The sequence below is a fragment of the Tenrec ecaudatus genome, chromosome 7, assembly GCF_050624435.1.
Source record: "Tenrec ecaudatus isolate mTenEca1 chromosome 7, mTenEca1.hap1, whole genome shotgun sequence".
Lineage (NCBI taxonomy): Eukaryota > Metazoa > Chordata > Mammalia > Afrosoricida > Tenrecidae > Tenrec > Tenrec ecaudatus.
In genome coordinates, this window is record NC_134536.1 from 117,031,450 (window position 1) to 117,048,670 (window position 17,221).

The following is a 17,221-nucleotide window of genomic DNA, read 5'->3' on the forward strand; positions in this document are numbered from 1 at the left end:
GGGGAATGAAAGGAAAAAAGATTATAGGAACAATGAAAAAGAAAAGAGAAGTAAAGACTTAGAAAGATCCCATTACTCGACTACACAAAATCAACCATGGTACAAGGTGGAGAAGCCAAATCTCTAGTCTCCACCTTTCTCCCACTAAAAATATAATATTTCAAGAATTTCCTTTTCTCTCCTTCAAATAACCTGTTAAATAATGTAATCACTTATAAACTTTAAAATATATATAATTGGAATATATATGATATATATTAATTGGGTTTAAGACAACATTAAATCATTCCATAGCTCAATCATGTCCACCAGAATTGAACATTTTCTACGACAATCAGTTTCCAAACATTCTTTTTCTATATAGACCCCTTGACGCCATCACCCCTTCAGTCCTCCACCACCTCTGTGTCCCTCTGACACCCAAACCCTTATTCCACTTGCTGACTCTACAGGTTCATCAGTCCCAGTTTCCAACACCAACCAACAGAAAACATACCCAGCAACTTCAAGAGAGAGACCCCCCAATGACATTTTTAATTAACATCTAGGAATTATTAACAAGGTATTATTTTTTTCACAAGGAAAATGAGCCATCTTAATTGATAAGCAGTGGTTGACAAAGAGATAACTTATGGCAAAATAAATCAGAGCCATTCAAATTACAGGACAGTGTTGTCAGTTTTACCGAAGGGCAAAGATGAGTATTTGCCTTGTAATATTAACATGTGAGTGACATAAGGAAATAAAAGTTTAGATCACAGTTGGAATGTCATCTTGATGATACACTAGATATACATCAGAAAGTCACCCACCTAATTATCAATGTTGTATGCAAAACACAGATTGGGAAAGGAAAACAAGGCAAGTGAAATTATTCAGAAAATCATGGAGAAAAAAACGAATAGATTTACCATCATGAAGAAAATTCCCCGTAATTATCCTTCTCGATGTTCTTGGCGAGGTGGTGAGAAGAACTGCTCTAAATGGCCATTTTCCAACAAAAACATGCTCTCTTTCAGTGAAATAAATTAAGGAAAATAAAATTTATGAGTTATATATGCTGGGAATGCAGAACTAGTGCCCTGGTGGGTTACAGGTTGGGCTGCTAAGCCTATGGTCAGCAGTTCAAAACTGCCAGCTGCTCCTTAAGAGAAAGAGGAGGCTTCCTACTCCCATAAAGATCAACAGCCTCAGAAATCCAAAGGAGACTTCTACTCTGTCTTCTAGGATTGGTATGAGGCAGAATCAACTTGGTAGCAGGAAGCTTTAATTCTAATTTTAATGAGAGAAACATAGAGAGATTGATTTCCTAGAAAATAAGATGAAATAACAGTATTGCTTCTTTTAATTTGAGCCTCAAAATCTTATTTCATACATTTTTCAGGATTTTTAAGTAGATAATGACATATCTAACAATAGCAGCGGTTGAATTACTAATTTGGGTAGTAGATAGATTGTTTTATGTAACAAATCTACACTTGGTTTTTATAACAAGTTAAGAATACTCAGATAAATCATTTTTATTGAATTAGATACATGAAATGATCAGGGGGAAAATCAATACATTTTGAAAACTCACATGTAGTCAGAATAAGCTCATATCATTAGTCTTTCTGTGAACTGATATTTGTAGCCACTCTGTCTCCTAATGTCCGTCCATTTGTCCAACCAATTCTGTCAGTTTCCAACTCAAATTTTAATGATCAATAAGAATATCGTGCTTCCAAATACATTACTACAGTGCCAGACTCACATGTAGAGTGTAAGAATAAGTTACAGTGACACAAAAGGACCACAGATTGATATAATAATGGGTTTAAAGGTTATTTCAGAAAACCATAACTCATTTTGAAAAGTTTTTGTTAAAAACCCAACTGATATAAAATGATGGTGCCTGGCCTATGCCATTTTGATGTAAAATGTGTTGATTAATAAAAAATCCATTGCTTGATTATGCATTTGGTTTCAAACTTTGCTTTTAGTACTCTGAGACCATGTCCAGACAGATTTTCAGTTCATTATAAGTTCAATACGCTGCCCCATTGTACCTTTTTGAGCTACAATAAATACATTTCTGTCTGGTATCATCATCTTTAATGCCTGACACTTTGTAACAGAGCTTTGAAATCATATTTTATGGCAGTGAAGTTGCTAGGGAGACTGTATTGACTTAGCAGTCCCATGCAGCATCTCCTGTCATGTGGAACTGCGCCCAGTACAAGGCAGATTAGTGACTATGAGCTGCTTCAATTTGGCCCAACTGTCTGGCTCAAGCATTTTCCATTACATGGGTGGGTGAGATCCACTGAGTTTGGTACCATTCAATTTATTCTGTGGCAGCAGTGTAAGAGAACATAGTAATGGGAAGTGAATTTGAGTTCCCTCTCTTTCTGTTGCCGTTCTGATGAAGTAGCAATGCTGAGATGATAAAGGGTTATTGCTCAATTTATTTTTTAAGTACGTTCAAGCATCTACACTTGCAAGCTGTTTTGGGGATAAGGAAATATAAAGTTCCTCTGAACCCGTTGCAGATTCTGGGCATGATGAGCTGGTAGTTAGAGCTCAGTCTGGAGAAATTATTTGATGGTGTGGGCAACATTGCGGGTACGCTGCAAGCCCTGGGTTTGCTTGTATTATTCTTTCCTTTACATGCAAGGTCAATGGATAAAACCAGGGTACAATTAGACTAAATGTTGACAATCTACACTAAAGTTGGGACAAAAACAAACTGTTTGGAAATATACGGATATATCAATACACAAATTAGAATAAGTCTGTGGCAAAAGAGATCAAGTTTTCAACAGATTCCATGGAAAGAGATAGATTTATGTTGTAACATAAACAGATTTAAAGTTCTTTTATAGTAAGGAAAGGTAATGGAAAGAAATGCTTTTAGTGATAATTTCCTGTACTTGAAAATAAAATTTATTATCTCAGAAGCAATCAGTGGTGGTAAATCATAGGCACATTAACTTTATCTTCTATAAGGAATCTCGTTTGAATAGAATACATAACTTATACTAATATAAAAGAATAAAAATACAATTTCCCAGCAGCAGATCATATTTTTGAAGATTGCATACTTAATATTTGAAGCATATTTCAACTGTTGGCATTTGTTTTCACATAACTAATCCATTACCATTATAACTTCCATATAATGATCCCCTACTGGGCAAAGTTTCACATCCAGGCTCTGAAATATTAGGGTCATGCAAGCAGTAGCTCTTTAATAAATTTTTTGTCAATGATAGAGAGATACTTTCCTAAAAGGAGTTTCCATTTCTGTTATGTGTGGAATTAATGAGGACAATCCTATACATCAATAGGATTTCTCTACTTAATTTAAATTGAGGATAACATTTTCTTCTATACAATGAAAATAGCTGCTTCAATGAATTTTAATTACGCCCCTTAAAAAATAATAAAAATGACCACGGTCATAATAGTCTTCCCAAAGTACACAAAGATTAATGGAAACCAGTGTCCTTTACACTTTATAAGCATTAAAACTATGACTGAATATGAGAAAACATTTATGATGACTTTCTGTGGGTCACATAAGGATTTCAGGACCAGATAGGGTTCATAATTCATTTTTAATTATCTGGATTTTTGAGTCTAAAGGACTCTAATATTTACCTTATTTGCATGAGTCTTCTTACAAATTAAGAAACTGAATCCTAACAATTTGAAATGATTTACTTAGAGTCCGAGAGCTCATATGTGGCTGATGGGATATTCCTCGTGTTTTATAAATAGGAACGTAACTAATGCTTTCAAGAACATTGTTAGTTATCATTTTCAAACTCAAATGTAAAAGATCACATTACCTTATCCGTCTCTGAGTCCATTTTATTTTAGTTTACAACATGTGCAACATGTGGTAATCTGATGTGTCCTCTTGTATCCTAAAGGTTAACTGATTGCTCACACTGGTTATTCACCTTACATCACTCACAACATAATTGATAGAGCCAGTGCCAATGTGTTTCACCTTATAATAAGGCACAGAAACACATAAAGTTTCACCTTGAAATCATTTATGAAGTTTTGTGTGGCTTTTAAAATATGTTCCACAAATATCATTGTAGAATCCCCTGGACAAACTCCCATTAGACCCACTCAAACATATAGGATATAGAAGGATAAGCTAGTTGTACTTTTCTACACAAATGCAAAATGAACAACACAGTCTTAAAATGACCTGAACACCTGCCTCTTGAGCGGAATGCCTCTAAGAAAGGGATTTCATTTTCTGTTTTACAGTCATACAAATATGAAGAACTTTTTTCAGCTGTGACAAATATAAAAATTTCCAAACATTATATCTCTCCAAAAGGAATCAGGATGTTGGAAATAAAAATACAAATTCAGTATGCTCATGCAACCAGTAATTTTATTTGCCTTTTTAGAGGGTAATTTTCTAATTCCAAAATAATACTGGAACAAGGTTGAAAACTTTCAGGAAAAAAATATTTTAAAACATCATCCTGGGCATGTATAAGAATTTCTTCCTACTGTGAAAAAATATCTGTATTGACCAAGGACTATAATCAAATTAATAGTTTTTTATACATAAATATTGACATTGATATCTCTATATTTTATAAGGCCATGTCTCAAAATATAATATATTTTCTCATAATCATGCTCACCTGATCAGGAAAGAGGTCGCTTTCATCCTCCAAGTATTTACTGAAAGGGTTAGGTTCAAAGACTTCTTCCTCTTTTTTCAGGAATATTTTGGATTTTACTGGTACTGGGCGAATTACTCCAGGCTTAGTCTTCATCAAGTAAAAATTTTTAAAAGGAGACAGAAAGATTTTTTAATATTATTAAATTGAATAAATAGATGTATTATTACATCAGAAAATTGTTTCACTGAAATTTATATTTCTTTAATTTTAGAAAGCTTTTACAAACTCACCAAAACAGTTTGAATATCAAATTATTCTAACTAATGTACTGCTTGTATGACATTGCCTGTTAAAAAGAATTTGATTCATATTTATCACTGTTGTAATACTCAAAATACAAAAGCTTCTTCAGTCATCTGTTTTATCTGCCAGAGTATTAGGTCAACAAAGCTCCCATTTGACAAATAATTATTATGTCAAGCAGAATCCTAGGCATATTGGTTTTATTTATAAGTTCCATCGAGTCCGTTCAGACCCATCGTGACCCTGTGTTCACCCCTGTGCTCAGCAAGATGAAGATTGCTCCATCCTGTGTCATCCTCACCACGCACAGTCCCTGCCACAATGTCACTCCTTCTTGATGAGGACCTTCCTATGCCTGGCTGCCCCTCTAGTTTACCCAGCAGAGTCAGATAGGCACGATAGCCCACACGCCAAGCTCAAAACCACCGGTTTTTTAGGTAGGGTCTATATTTATGCTCCTGAAACCATGAGCCCCCAGAGGCAATGTTTCCATCATGTGTGTCGGAGCCAGGGTTTGCTTCCTGACCTAAGGGAGTTAGGAATTGTCAAAATGATTCTCTCTTTTCAAAAGCTATTTTGAGGGATTATATGTCAATTTGGGAGCCATGGAAAAGTCAATCTGTCAGGGAGGAAAATATATTTATCAAAATGAAGAAAGATAAAGTGTATGAAGAGGCATCACCCAGAGGGGTGAGATACTTGATGGCATTCCTGAAGGGTTTCCTGCCCTGATGTTCTCAAAGACTCTCCTTTGATTTTCCACTAGATTTCTCTTTCTGCATAACACAAGTTTGCTTCTAGAACGTACTATCAAAACAGCTTTAACTCATGCAACCATCACTCAATCACCAAACATTTGTACTGACTGTCAACTTGACCACAAAAAAAAATTAAAAATGGAGGGGGGTAAAGAAAAATATCTAGCTTGCAGCTATTTTAAAATGATGATTCATGAACACCAAAACCTTATTACACTGAGAAAGTCACAAAATGATTGATTAATCAGAGAAGGGTTGGTAAGTTTGCCCAATAATATCCCAAACACACAAGAATTCAATTGAAAGATGTGATGCTCTTTCTGTTCCAGCATTTTGCTCTAATCATTCTTCTCAGCCCCATTTCCTTTAGGAACATAGTAAATTAGCTCTCTGCAGTTAATGCTGATGCTCACAAGTTGAACCTTCAGGGATTACATCGATCTCTCTGCTCTACAAAACCCCTGATGCATTCCGAGTCTTGAATAAATGTCACTTTGCAATACTTTTATCAATCGATATGTCCCCAGGTATTTTTCATATACATGGCTGGGGAAATACAGGCTGAGAAAAAACTCCCCCTTAAGAAGCCCTGATATCTCTATCAAGGTGAGGAAAAACAAGCTAGGAACATCGGATTATACAGGCAGTTATGCAACTGAATATACATAAAAACCCAAACCAAGAGCACTACAAAGGAGTCGATTCTTTAAATATACATAAGAGGAAAGTATTCTCCCAGAGAATTTAGCACAAGAATGAAGCCCCAGTGGGTCACCTCTTTCTACAGTCACCTGTGTTAAGGGAAATGTCCGATTTCTTGGTCATAATTTTAAATTCTGCAGACTGCCTCTTTCTCACCTGACCACCGTTTGCTGCATGTCCTGCACGTTTTCCCTCTCTGTTCCACACCTTGATTAGTCAGAATATCTATGGAAGAATGTCAGGGCCTACAGGGGCCTGAAACCAGTATGGAACTGTGAGGGTGTCCTTGGTGAGAGTATTCAGAAACAGAAAGCCCAGGGCAGGGCTGTCACCAGGAGGATGTGATTTGCTGAGGGGATCCCTCCCCCAAGGAGACAGGAAGGCAGCTGCTTCAAGTTATCCCGCCCAGTAACCTTTCACATAGATCATCTCTCTTGGGACCAGCCCCACCGAGGGCAAGACTAGAAAAAAAAATTGCTTCTGGTTGATTATCAAGCACCTTCCGTATGAGAATCAGTAACGGGTGATTTACTTTTGTTTCCCTACCAGCCTTCATACTCCTTAGTTTTACGAACTTCCTGGATTTGTTGATGCTCTGGCTACTTGACAATGATGTTTGCCCTATTTACTCTAGCTTTCCAGATTTGCTGCATTTTCTTTTTGGGGGACTCTGTGTCTTCAGACTTGGTTTAAGAAGTCTGTGAGTTCTCCTCATTCTAGCTTGCTCACTGGCTCGTATACCTTCCCTTCTCACCTGGTAGTCAGTATTTCATAGACACGGACGTCGACTGTAGGCAAAAGAAGACTACAAAAAGCTTGATCCAACATTGTTCACGCGTCTCATCTGTGGCGCTGAATCATGCTTTCCACACCCAACTCTCTCAGTATTTGGTCAAGTTGGAAATCGACCTCTAGTGGTCAGGTACTGAAGTGCATGCGCTCTATAAAACGTACACCAAGAAGTCATGTTCATGGCAGTCTCGGTGCCTTCCTCATGCTATTTCCTGTACCATCTTTTCCCTTAAAGATCCACTGCTACTAAGGATACCACAATTCTCTCAGACACTCAGACTCCATATCGTAGCTGTATATATCAGGTACGGTGCTTAATATTTTATATTAATTGTCAAATGCTTTACAAAAATTATCACATTAATTACTCATGAACAACCCCGTGAGAGGCTTAGAAAGAGTAGGTCACATGACAAAGTCATATGACATATATGTGGAAAAATTTAAATCCAGGTCAAGTCTCATCATCACGCCCATGATCCTAATTACTTGTATGCCTATTCTACAAATAGTTGAGTGGATGAATGGACAATCAGGTAGGCAGGTAAATAAGTAAGCAGAGAGGGAGAGAAAAAGACATAGAGAAAGGATAGATACATGTCATATCATATTTATATATATTTAAATTTTGATTCCTTTTAAATTGACTGATTCTGCTTTATTTTCATTGCAAGTTTCCACATCCTAGATTTGGACCATTGTTACTTCATTCTGTGTAATTAGACTTTTCTCTACATGTTGGGAATACCCTGTTTTCTCAGCTTTAGGAAAGGATTATTGAATCGAGAGAAATGCAGTCCTTCTAAATCCATTTTTTCTTTCCTGAAATATTGAACTGTTCCTGCCAAAACACTAATTCTGAAATACTATCTAACCTGACGCCCTCCTGCTCATGATAGACATATCTTCACCCTCTTCCCTGTGTGCACCCAAACACACAGCCCATACACACACATCCCATCTCCGAAACAACCTGCAGTTGCAATGGCCACGGTAACAATAAAAAAGCATCACTTTTCTCTTCTTTCTCTGAACTTCACAAACAATTAACTCCCAATAATATTCATGATGCTGGTGGAAGAGGGTTACCAAGCAGAGATATTTTCATATTTTCAATACTACTAATATACTCTATGCGCTTGGAAACACCATTCACTCTGTCCCGCCTTTCTGCTAAAGGCCTATAATAATAATCTACAATTGCATCCCTCAACAATGAATAATAGAACATTTGATTATGTGCCTTTATGTCCTCCCAGGAATTATACTCCACAGAGTTATTTCATGACATTTGTTCTGCATCTTCAAATACCATGAATCTAAACAAGGTTCTCATAAGTGTTGATGCCATGCAGAAAGAAGTTTCTCTTGATATATTAATTCACTTCACTGCTGCTCTTTGTAATAATTTGTTCCTTAATGTCAGGTGACCATGTAATCTACATATGCAAAGAACAAAAATTGCAACACAAAGTAACTTAATGAAGGTAGCCAAATAATAGAATAAATGGTTAATATACTTGACTGCAAATGTGATGCTTTCTGGTTGTATTTCACTCAATGGAACCCAGGAAGACAGGCCTGGTGATGGGTTTCAAATAACCAGCCACTGAGAATAACAAAGCACACTTCTATTCCTACTCACATAGGGGGCACGGTGAATCTAAACGGACTTGACAACAACTAGTCAGGGGGTTGTGTGTTATTTTTTGTTTTGTGTTTTGGCTACAACCTTGCTGCTTAACATGGGGTCTGGAGATCAGCAAAGTTGGTATCACTTAAGAACCTGTTTGAAATGTTGAATCTCAGGCCTTTTCCCAAATAATGAGTTCAATTAACCAGAATCCTGGAGTCCATGGTTTCTAGTGACAGATTTTTAAAAAACTGTAGGTGCTGGTCTCAGCCTTCTATTTATTTGTGTTTATAATCCATCAAGCATACACTTACGCTTAAACATTACTACTCGGGTAGTGTAAATACAGACTTTTTCTGTCTTTTGAAGCCTGTAATAACACTTCTTTGGCTGCAAGTTGGCAATGCACTTGGCTGTAGACCACAGTTGAAAATTAATGGCCAGCACTGCCCTAGAAAATTTATCACCGATATTTTAAAATAATGGCTTCTTCAAACAATATCTTTCTGAAATTGAAAACTTCAACTAATATACTGATTTGTTTTTAATTGTCTTTCACTCTGGTAGAAAGTTTTAGGGGCGATTGGGGCAAACTATAAAACTAATAGAGCCAGAGTTTTCTATATAAATATTGAAATCATATATTCAAATCAAAGAAAACAATGAGAATGTAATGAATCAAAATATAGAAAATTATGTGATAATAGCTAGAGATTCTTCTAATTCAATAAATCCAAAAAGTACATAAAACTACTGTGGTTCTTTATTTTCACAGTTTACTTCAGATTCACGTCGTGCTTCTCCAGTGGGTTTTTTTGTGTTTGTTTTTTCTGTAGGGTGGCAAAAATCTCATATAAATCAGCCAAATCTGTGCACAAAGGTGATATTCTCTAAATCACTTAGCTGATACATTCATTAGGTTAATAAATGATAATTGGTTGTAAGTCTTCTTTAAAAAACAGTGATATGCTTTGAAGCAAATATTTAAATGTCTTTTCCTCTTAAAGAAATATCCTTAATCTCAAAGCATTATTATAAAATGTTAAAATTAAAACTTTAAAAAATCACTGTATCAAGTCAATTCTGACTCATAATGACCTATAGGATAGGGTAGAACTGCCCCTGTGGGATTCCAAGACTATAACTCTACAGGAGTAGAAGTTTTTCTCCCACTAAGCAGCTAGTGATTTTGAACTGCTGACCTTGCAGTTAGCAGCCTAATGTATAACCACTACATCACTTGGCTAAGTCACCTAAGCCAAGGAAGACCAGAGTTTACCTGCCTTGTCCAGCCTAACCTGTTTTCTTTTCCTGGGAAGAGAATGCACCAGCCTCCAAGTAGTGTAGGGTAAAGCAAGCAATATTGGAAGAAAACAAATCTTATAGTACCCAGGGCCTTGTAACTGTTGACTTAGTATTGTGGATGCTTGAACTTCCATGTTTCATCTAAATAATGGAAATAATAATTCCTTCCATACCACCTCACAGTAATTATGAAGAACTAATAAGGCAATATCTATGATAGAAATTACGGGGGGGGGGAGCATAAGAGAAGTTTAAAGAAAAACTAAAATAAATCTTGCTTTTATAATATAAAGTATAGATAATAAGTCATCCAGATTAACCAAGTGAATGCAAACCTAATGAGATGAATTACCCATTGAACAGTTTACCACAAGGTCAGCAGTTGAAACGCACCAGCCACTCTGAGGGAGAAAGATGAGGCTGTCCACTCTCATAAAGTCTGTAACTCAAAGGGGCATTCCTGACCTGTGGTTTAGGGTCACTATGAGTCCAATTGACTCAATGGCAGTGGTGGGTATTTGGGCTTTTCCAAAACAAAGTTTTAAAATTAATATGATCATTGTATACAAATGAACATACCCTACATGTCAATAATTATAAGCCACATCCCACAGCTCATGAAATACTTTGAAAATAGCCTAAACAGACTGTATCTAAATAGTGCAATGGTGAAGGCAAAGACAATCACATGAATCAAGCCTGAGGAGGCGTATAGGACAAATGCTGTAGCAACCTAAGTATGTTGTGATACTGGGTCAAGGAGAAAGTGCCCGTAAGCCCAACAAAGACCTCAGTTCTACACAAAAGCTTCAGGGCTACATTTTCTGAACAGAGACCTCAAGGGCTCTCAGAAAGCTGAGTCATACGCCATTAAGCAGGACACAGGGGCTGGCATTCAGGGCTGGGAACAAACTCTCTAAGTTGGGGCACTCTCTTCTTTGTAGTGTTCCAGTAAGCTGCATTTCGCTCTCCCCTATATGTAACCATGTGGCTCATTTTTTTTAATCCATTGCTGTGCTCTCCACACATTGTAGTCCATCCTGCACGGCATTGACCATTGTGTCGTAGCATGGAATTTCAGAAGCAAAAGCTAAACATCACCACGTCCAGGCTCCTCGACTACCGAGGAAGACCAGAGTTGATCCATCTTGTCGAGCCTGGCCTGTCTTCTTTCCCAGAGATGAGACCTCATCAGCCTCCTTTAAGACTGAGATGACTCAGCTCGAAGCTAAGAAAACCCTGTGAAGGTTGCATTTAGATCCCAAACCCGGTCCTTTCCTCTTGCTCCATCCCTTATGCTAGAGGAAGCACGGATTACAGGTGGGAAACCTCAACTCCCCGAACGGCCCAATCCAATCTCCTCTAAATAAGCACACTTTGTTAGATAATGAACAGTAAGCATCTCTCAATGGGAGCCTGTAACACGGGTGGTGGCCAGCGAACATCACACTTCCTGTAGAAGGCCAGTTTCCCAAGGCATTAATTAACCTGTTCTGAGTCACCTGGAATCATCAAAGTCAGTAACAACGATTCCTTTTTGAAATTCACAGAAGGAGAATGATTGACAGAAGCACTAGTAATGTGTCACCTCAGTCTATTTCAACATTCTGTGCCTGTTTCCTTACATGTAAAAATGTCTGCTCATGTTATCTCTTTCTGAGTCAGAGATTTTGTGTGCAATTGAAACACTTCCCAAAATATAGGAGCTGTTGTGGCAATTAACTTATTATGACTGAAATCTTACAATGATCATTTCAGGTAGATCAAGTTATTATTCCAATCTCTGTTTTATAGATAGGCTTGTCCAACAATCACATTTCTAAATTTCTCTCCAGTTCTGGTGTGTTGTTACAGACTATTAGTGTACTATCATCCAGCTTTATAGGAGGATTTGTGGCATAGTGGGTTACACACAGGGCTGCTAACCAAGAAGCCAGCAGTTTGAAATCACCCACTGCTTAGCAGGAGGAAAATGAGATTCTCTATTCCCATTAAAAAAAAAAAAAGAGTCTCTGAAAGCCAGTATAAGTTGGAACCAAGTTGATTGCAGTGACTATCCAGCATAACCCTAAACATACTCTGCTCGTTAGCCTTGTTCCCACCCTACACTGGAATATTTTTAACTTTCTGTTTTGCTAAACGTGGTGGTGCTTGATGGTCTAGAACAGGTTCCCAAGTTTATTTTGCCTACAGCTCCTTTTCAGAAGAAGAGAAAAACGCTCAGCACACTCCTGGCAATTACAAACCACTGTACCGGATAAAGTGTAGGCAACTGCTTTTGCAATCCCTAAGGAGCCCTGGTGGCCTAGTGGGTTGATTGTCATATACATTCTCCCCAAGTAGACACGTGAATATCTTAGTGTCATAATAATCTTTTTCTGTCTCTGCCTCTCTCTCTCTTTCTTCTTTCCTTACTTCCTCCCTCCTTTCCTTTCTTCCTTCATTCCCAAAATAAGAATAAAATAATTTTAGCTATTAACTGCCTATTTGTACATGTATTCATATAATCTAACTATAATATGTCAAATTGCAATAATTTGGGGATTTTACATGTGATATACACACACAAAGAAAGAGTAGTGTGTATATACTAAACTAACATCACCTATCATATGGCTTTTATAATGTTTTAGATGTACATATGTATGTATGTATAAACATTACCTGTCATATGACATTTATATACACATGCCTTGTAAACTTTATATATGTGCATGTTCACATATGTGTACATACACATATAGACATATATTGGTATACAGAAAACATCACTATAGATTGTTCTTTGTTTCTTTCTGTATTATTTGATATATTATAGTTCAATTATATGAATGAATATATGTACAAATACATATATAAAACAAAAAAGTCAAACTCACTGCCAATATTGATTCATAGTGACTGCCTGTGGTTTTGGAGACTGTAATTGTTTACAGGAGTAGAAAACCCAGTCTTTCTCCCCCATGAAGTTGCTGGTTGGTTCTAACTGCCATCCATGAGGCTAGCAGCCCAATGCATAACCACTACATCAGCAGGAAGCCTCCATTCATATATATTCACACATAAGTACATATATGTTTTAGATTGTTTGTTGTTGTTGTTTAAAAAGCCCTAGTGGTACAACGAGTAAGTTCTTAACTGAAAAAGACTGAGTGTCAACCCTGCCCAGTGGCTCTATGGGAACAAGGCATGTGGATGCACTTCCACAGGGATTCCAGATTAGAGCACGTGACTGGGCACTCCTGTCACACAAGCTCCCTACAGTCCACAACAATGACTCTTCAAAGCACAATAATAACAACTCTTTAAACGGAACTTCAAAAATTTTGCTGAAAAATTCCATTATCTTTTCATTCCATTTCTCACAAACTTTTTGAAGTTCCCTTATATATAAACCTTTCCCAGCCCAAAGATTGCTCATTAATGAAATTACTCAGAAATTAATTCTGAAGGGCATTCATGATGGAAAATATTATGGGGAAATCATGCACAAAGTTGAAAAAGTCTATAGTTTCAATCATACATAACTATTTAATAAGAGTAGTTCTTAGAAAATCAAGTTCCATAAAGCATCTCATGCAAATAATTATCTCTGCCCAGAATGATCCTACTCCCAAGTAGTGTGAATATAGGGTTAATGTCATGGAATGGAAATCACAATGATAGAGTTGAATAAATATATCAATCCAGGAGATGCTCATCTTTTGTGTGTAATGAGCTTGCTTATTAATAATCCCTTCACAAACATACCTATACCCAAAGGAGTTCGGGGATTAAAACTTAATTTAAAACTTGGTTAAGAAATGTCTTGTACTCTTCAGAGAAAGGGCAAAAGTAAATCCAAGGAAATGATCAGAAGTCAATCCAAGCTATGTTTTTCATATTTTCCTCTAGAGAATACAAAATGGAATTATTTCATAAGAAAATATTACAATCTCTATTAGTTTTTGCACAATATTTTTACAAATTAAGAATTTTGCTTTTTCCCCTTTCATTTAACTAAATTCCTTTCCAATCTGGATGCACTGAGATGCTGTTTTCTTGGAGATACAGAGGCATGGCTTGTTGAGCCAGTATCACAAGAGGTCTCCAAATCGTCCCAAGTTCAACACTGTCATTTGGATTCCAGAGTGAACAATGGAACTTTAAACAAGCAGCAGAGTCCTTCCTTCCTTCCTTCTCCTGTGTATTCATAGGTGCCCCAGTTCTGACAAGTGGAGCTATATTAATTCCAGAATAAACTCACTATGTATGTGTGGAGGTCTTTAAAACAATTTCTTCAAATATTAGGCTAAGAACTGACCAACACACACATACAATTAGTGTGACTAATTGCCTCCTTGGACCATGCTTCCTTTGCTAGGCCTAAAAACTAGATAGTGTCTAGCTATTATACACCTTTATGTAGTAAGCAGACTTGTAAAATCTGCATTTGAATTATATATGTAAACGCTCAAAACATTGCTCTCAAGAAACAACCATGACATGATTTTAATATTATGATAGTCGTTGTAATACTTTCATACCTAAAGTGGGAAGCCATTCAAATTTGTTATGCTATTGCAGTATTTGTTTCCATAGCAACTGCTTCACTTCACTGTGTTAGTAATGATACACACACAGCACTGGGAGAGATCTTGGGAAGCATGTAATAAGATCCTCTTATTGTTCAATTAAGAAATTAAAGTGCAGAATTTTAGACTCTCTTTGACGTACCCACAGTCAGAACAGAAGCACCAGGGCAAGAAGTAATAGGTGGGTCTTCCAATCTCCATTCCACGACTGTTTCAATTGTGCTCTACTATCTCCCACTGTTTAAACCAATTAACACTAAAATTAAACCAGCATATGCAGACTAACACACTACTTATATACACTAATGTACAAATATTAAAATATCAAACTGATTTTTTATTAAAGTCGAGTCTTTTATGAGTCACCCATGCTTTTTATGAATTTTGGGAATCCCTAATAAAAATGTTGTTGCCACTTCCTATTGCCATGCTGGCATCTCAACAACTGGATAACTTTGGACTGTGAATATAAGATATCGAAGCAATTGCTTAAAAAAGAAAAAAATCATTAATCATATTGTCCTCTTCATGTCTCAAAGCGCTATATAGAAACTTTTATTAATTTTACTGAAGGTATCAACTTCAGGAAGTTATAAATAAATAATTTCAATGATGTAAAGAAAGTCTTTAACTGGCAATTTAATTTTATACTTTCAATTTGCTAACCACCATGATAAAAACTAAAACAAAACACTGCGAAAAAATTAATTTTCCTAATTAATCAGAAATGTATATATAAAGAGCAGATTTTGTAGCCTAGCCCTGTATTGCCCAAGAGAATATCTCTGAGCATCATTTTAAACGTGGCCGTTTGCGTTGCCATGTGCTATTAAGTGTAACATTCACAGCAGAATTTGAAGACAGTGCAGGTAAATCAAAAGAATTTATAAAATATGTCAATAATTTTATAATGGTTAGAACTTGAAATGATAATAGGTATATACATCATTAAATATATTATTAATGTTAATACTACTGGATTCTTTTTCTTGTAGTGATCCTATAGGCAGTAATTTGTAGTTTGGGGAATTCTTTAACTTTTCATAAAATCATTTGTTTACCTTTTGTTGTTATTTTTGATGATATAGACATCAAATTACTCAAATTCAACGGTGGGTGCATATATAATTCAGGGACCTTGATGAGGTTCTTCAGTGTCTACAACCAGTCTCACTTTCCTTTTCCAAATGACTCCACTCACACTAGCCTAGACTCGCTGCATCATCCACCCTTCAGTTGTCCATCCACCCTTTTCAATTGCTGCTGTCAAGCTGATCCCAGCAGACAGATGTTAAAAGAGCACCCTGCTCAAGGTAGACATATTTTCCTGGTTAAGCTAAATGTTTGCTTTGTTTAAAGACATAGGGGGACACTTGGGGTGAAGGTTAACAGATGGTCTCCGAGCACGTAGTTCCAGGGGTTCATTCATGAACAATTGCTCCATGAAGTCTCAGTTCCATGGGTCATTGAAAGTTCATTTTACATTTGTCCTTTTTGATGATTTCATGAGACACCCCAACTACGTGAACTATTGATGTGTCTAATACTTCTGTTTTACCTCATAGTTCATTATGAGGTCTTAAAAGGACAGGTCTTAAAACCTTGCAAGGGGCCATTTCAGACAGCCACCTGGAGCGATGTGGGAAGCCTGTGAGTCAGACACAGGAGGAAATAGAATTGTGGCTAATTGCTTCCTTGAACCAGTGCCTCTTTTGCCACGCCTAAGAACTAGCTAGTGTTTCGCTATCATTTCTGAATATTTGGATTTAAAAAAAAAGTTTTTTCACTTTTTACATTGGCTGAACCCAAACTTGCAATGACAGACTTGGCTCACATCCCTGGCTCCCCTTGTATCTCTATTGCTCAGCAGTGCTCAAGACCACTTACTTGCCATTTCTCCTGTCGCATTTCCCAGTTTCCCCAAGTCTAGAATCTTTCCTATTTGTTCTAACTTGACCTTCTCCTTGAACTCTTTTCAAACTTTTCCCATTAGAAAATGATCTCTTTTTTTTCTGAACTTCAATCACATCTTCCTGCTCATATCACCATTCTTTTCAACCAGCATTGCAAGGACAGAAGTTTATTGGGAAGTCAAATTTACGTTTTTTGTATGTTTGCAACCTGAGCAACAACCATCATGGTGTTATTGTAAAGCAATGGCAAAACTTTATTTGATGAATAGGTAAACAAATCTAACAGCAGTAAATATTTTCTTAGTTCACTCTTGTTCAGATAAGATCTTTTGGAACAACTGAATATTCTGAAGTACGTTTATGACTTAGAAAAAGGTTACATACCAGTTGACTCTCAGATAATGCAGAAGATGGCGAGGAGAGATTTGCCTGTAAAATATAAACATACCGTCCAATAAGTGAAAACAATGAGTAAAACCACACCCGTTTTCAAATAAGGACCCCTGGTTGCATAGTGATTAAAGTGCTCTGTTGCTATCCAAAATCTCAGCTGTTTGAATCCACTGGGAGCTCCAATGTGGAAAGATGACACTGCTTGCTT

The 17,221-nt window shown here is 36.7% G+C and overlaps 1 protein-coding gene across 1 annotated transcript in view; it reads right to left on the reverse strand.

Moving 5' to 3' along the window:
• Window positions 1-17,221, reverse strand: part of MLIP (muscular LMNA interacting protein) — a 148,136-nt gene that overhangs the window by 41,137 nt on the left and 89,778 nt on the right. Inside the window, exons 10-11 of the mRNA XM_075553769.1 lie at window positions 17,005-17,049; window positions 4,659-4,787 (exon numbers count right to left, since the gene is read on the reverse strand). Of these exons, the coding sequence (XP_075409884.1) occupies window positions 4,659-4,787; window positions 17,005-17,049 (174 nt within the window). The remainder of the gene's footprint in view (window positions 1-4,658; window positions 4,788-17,004; window positions 17,050-17,221) is intronic.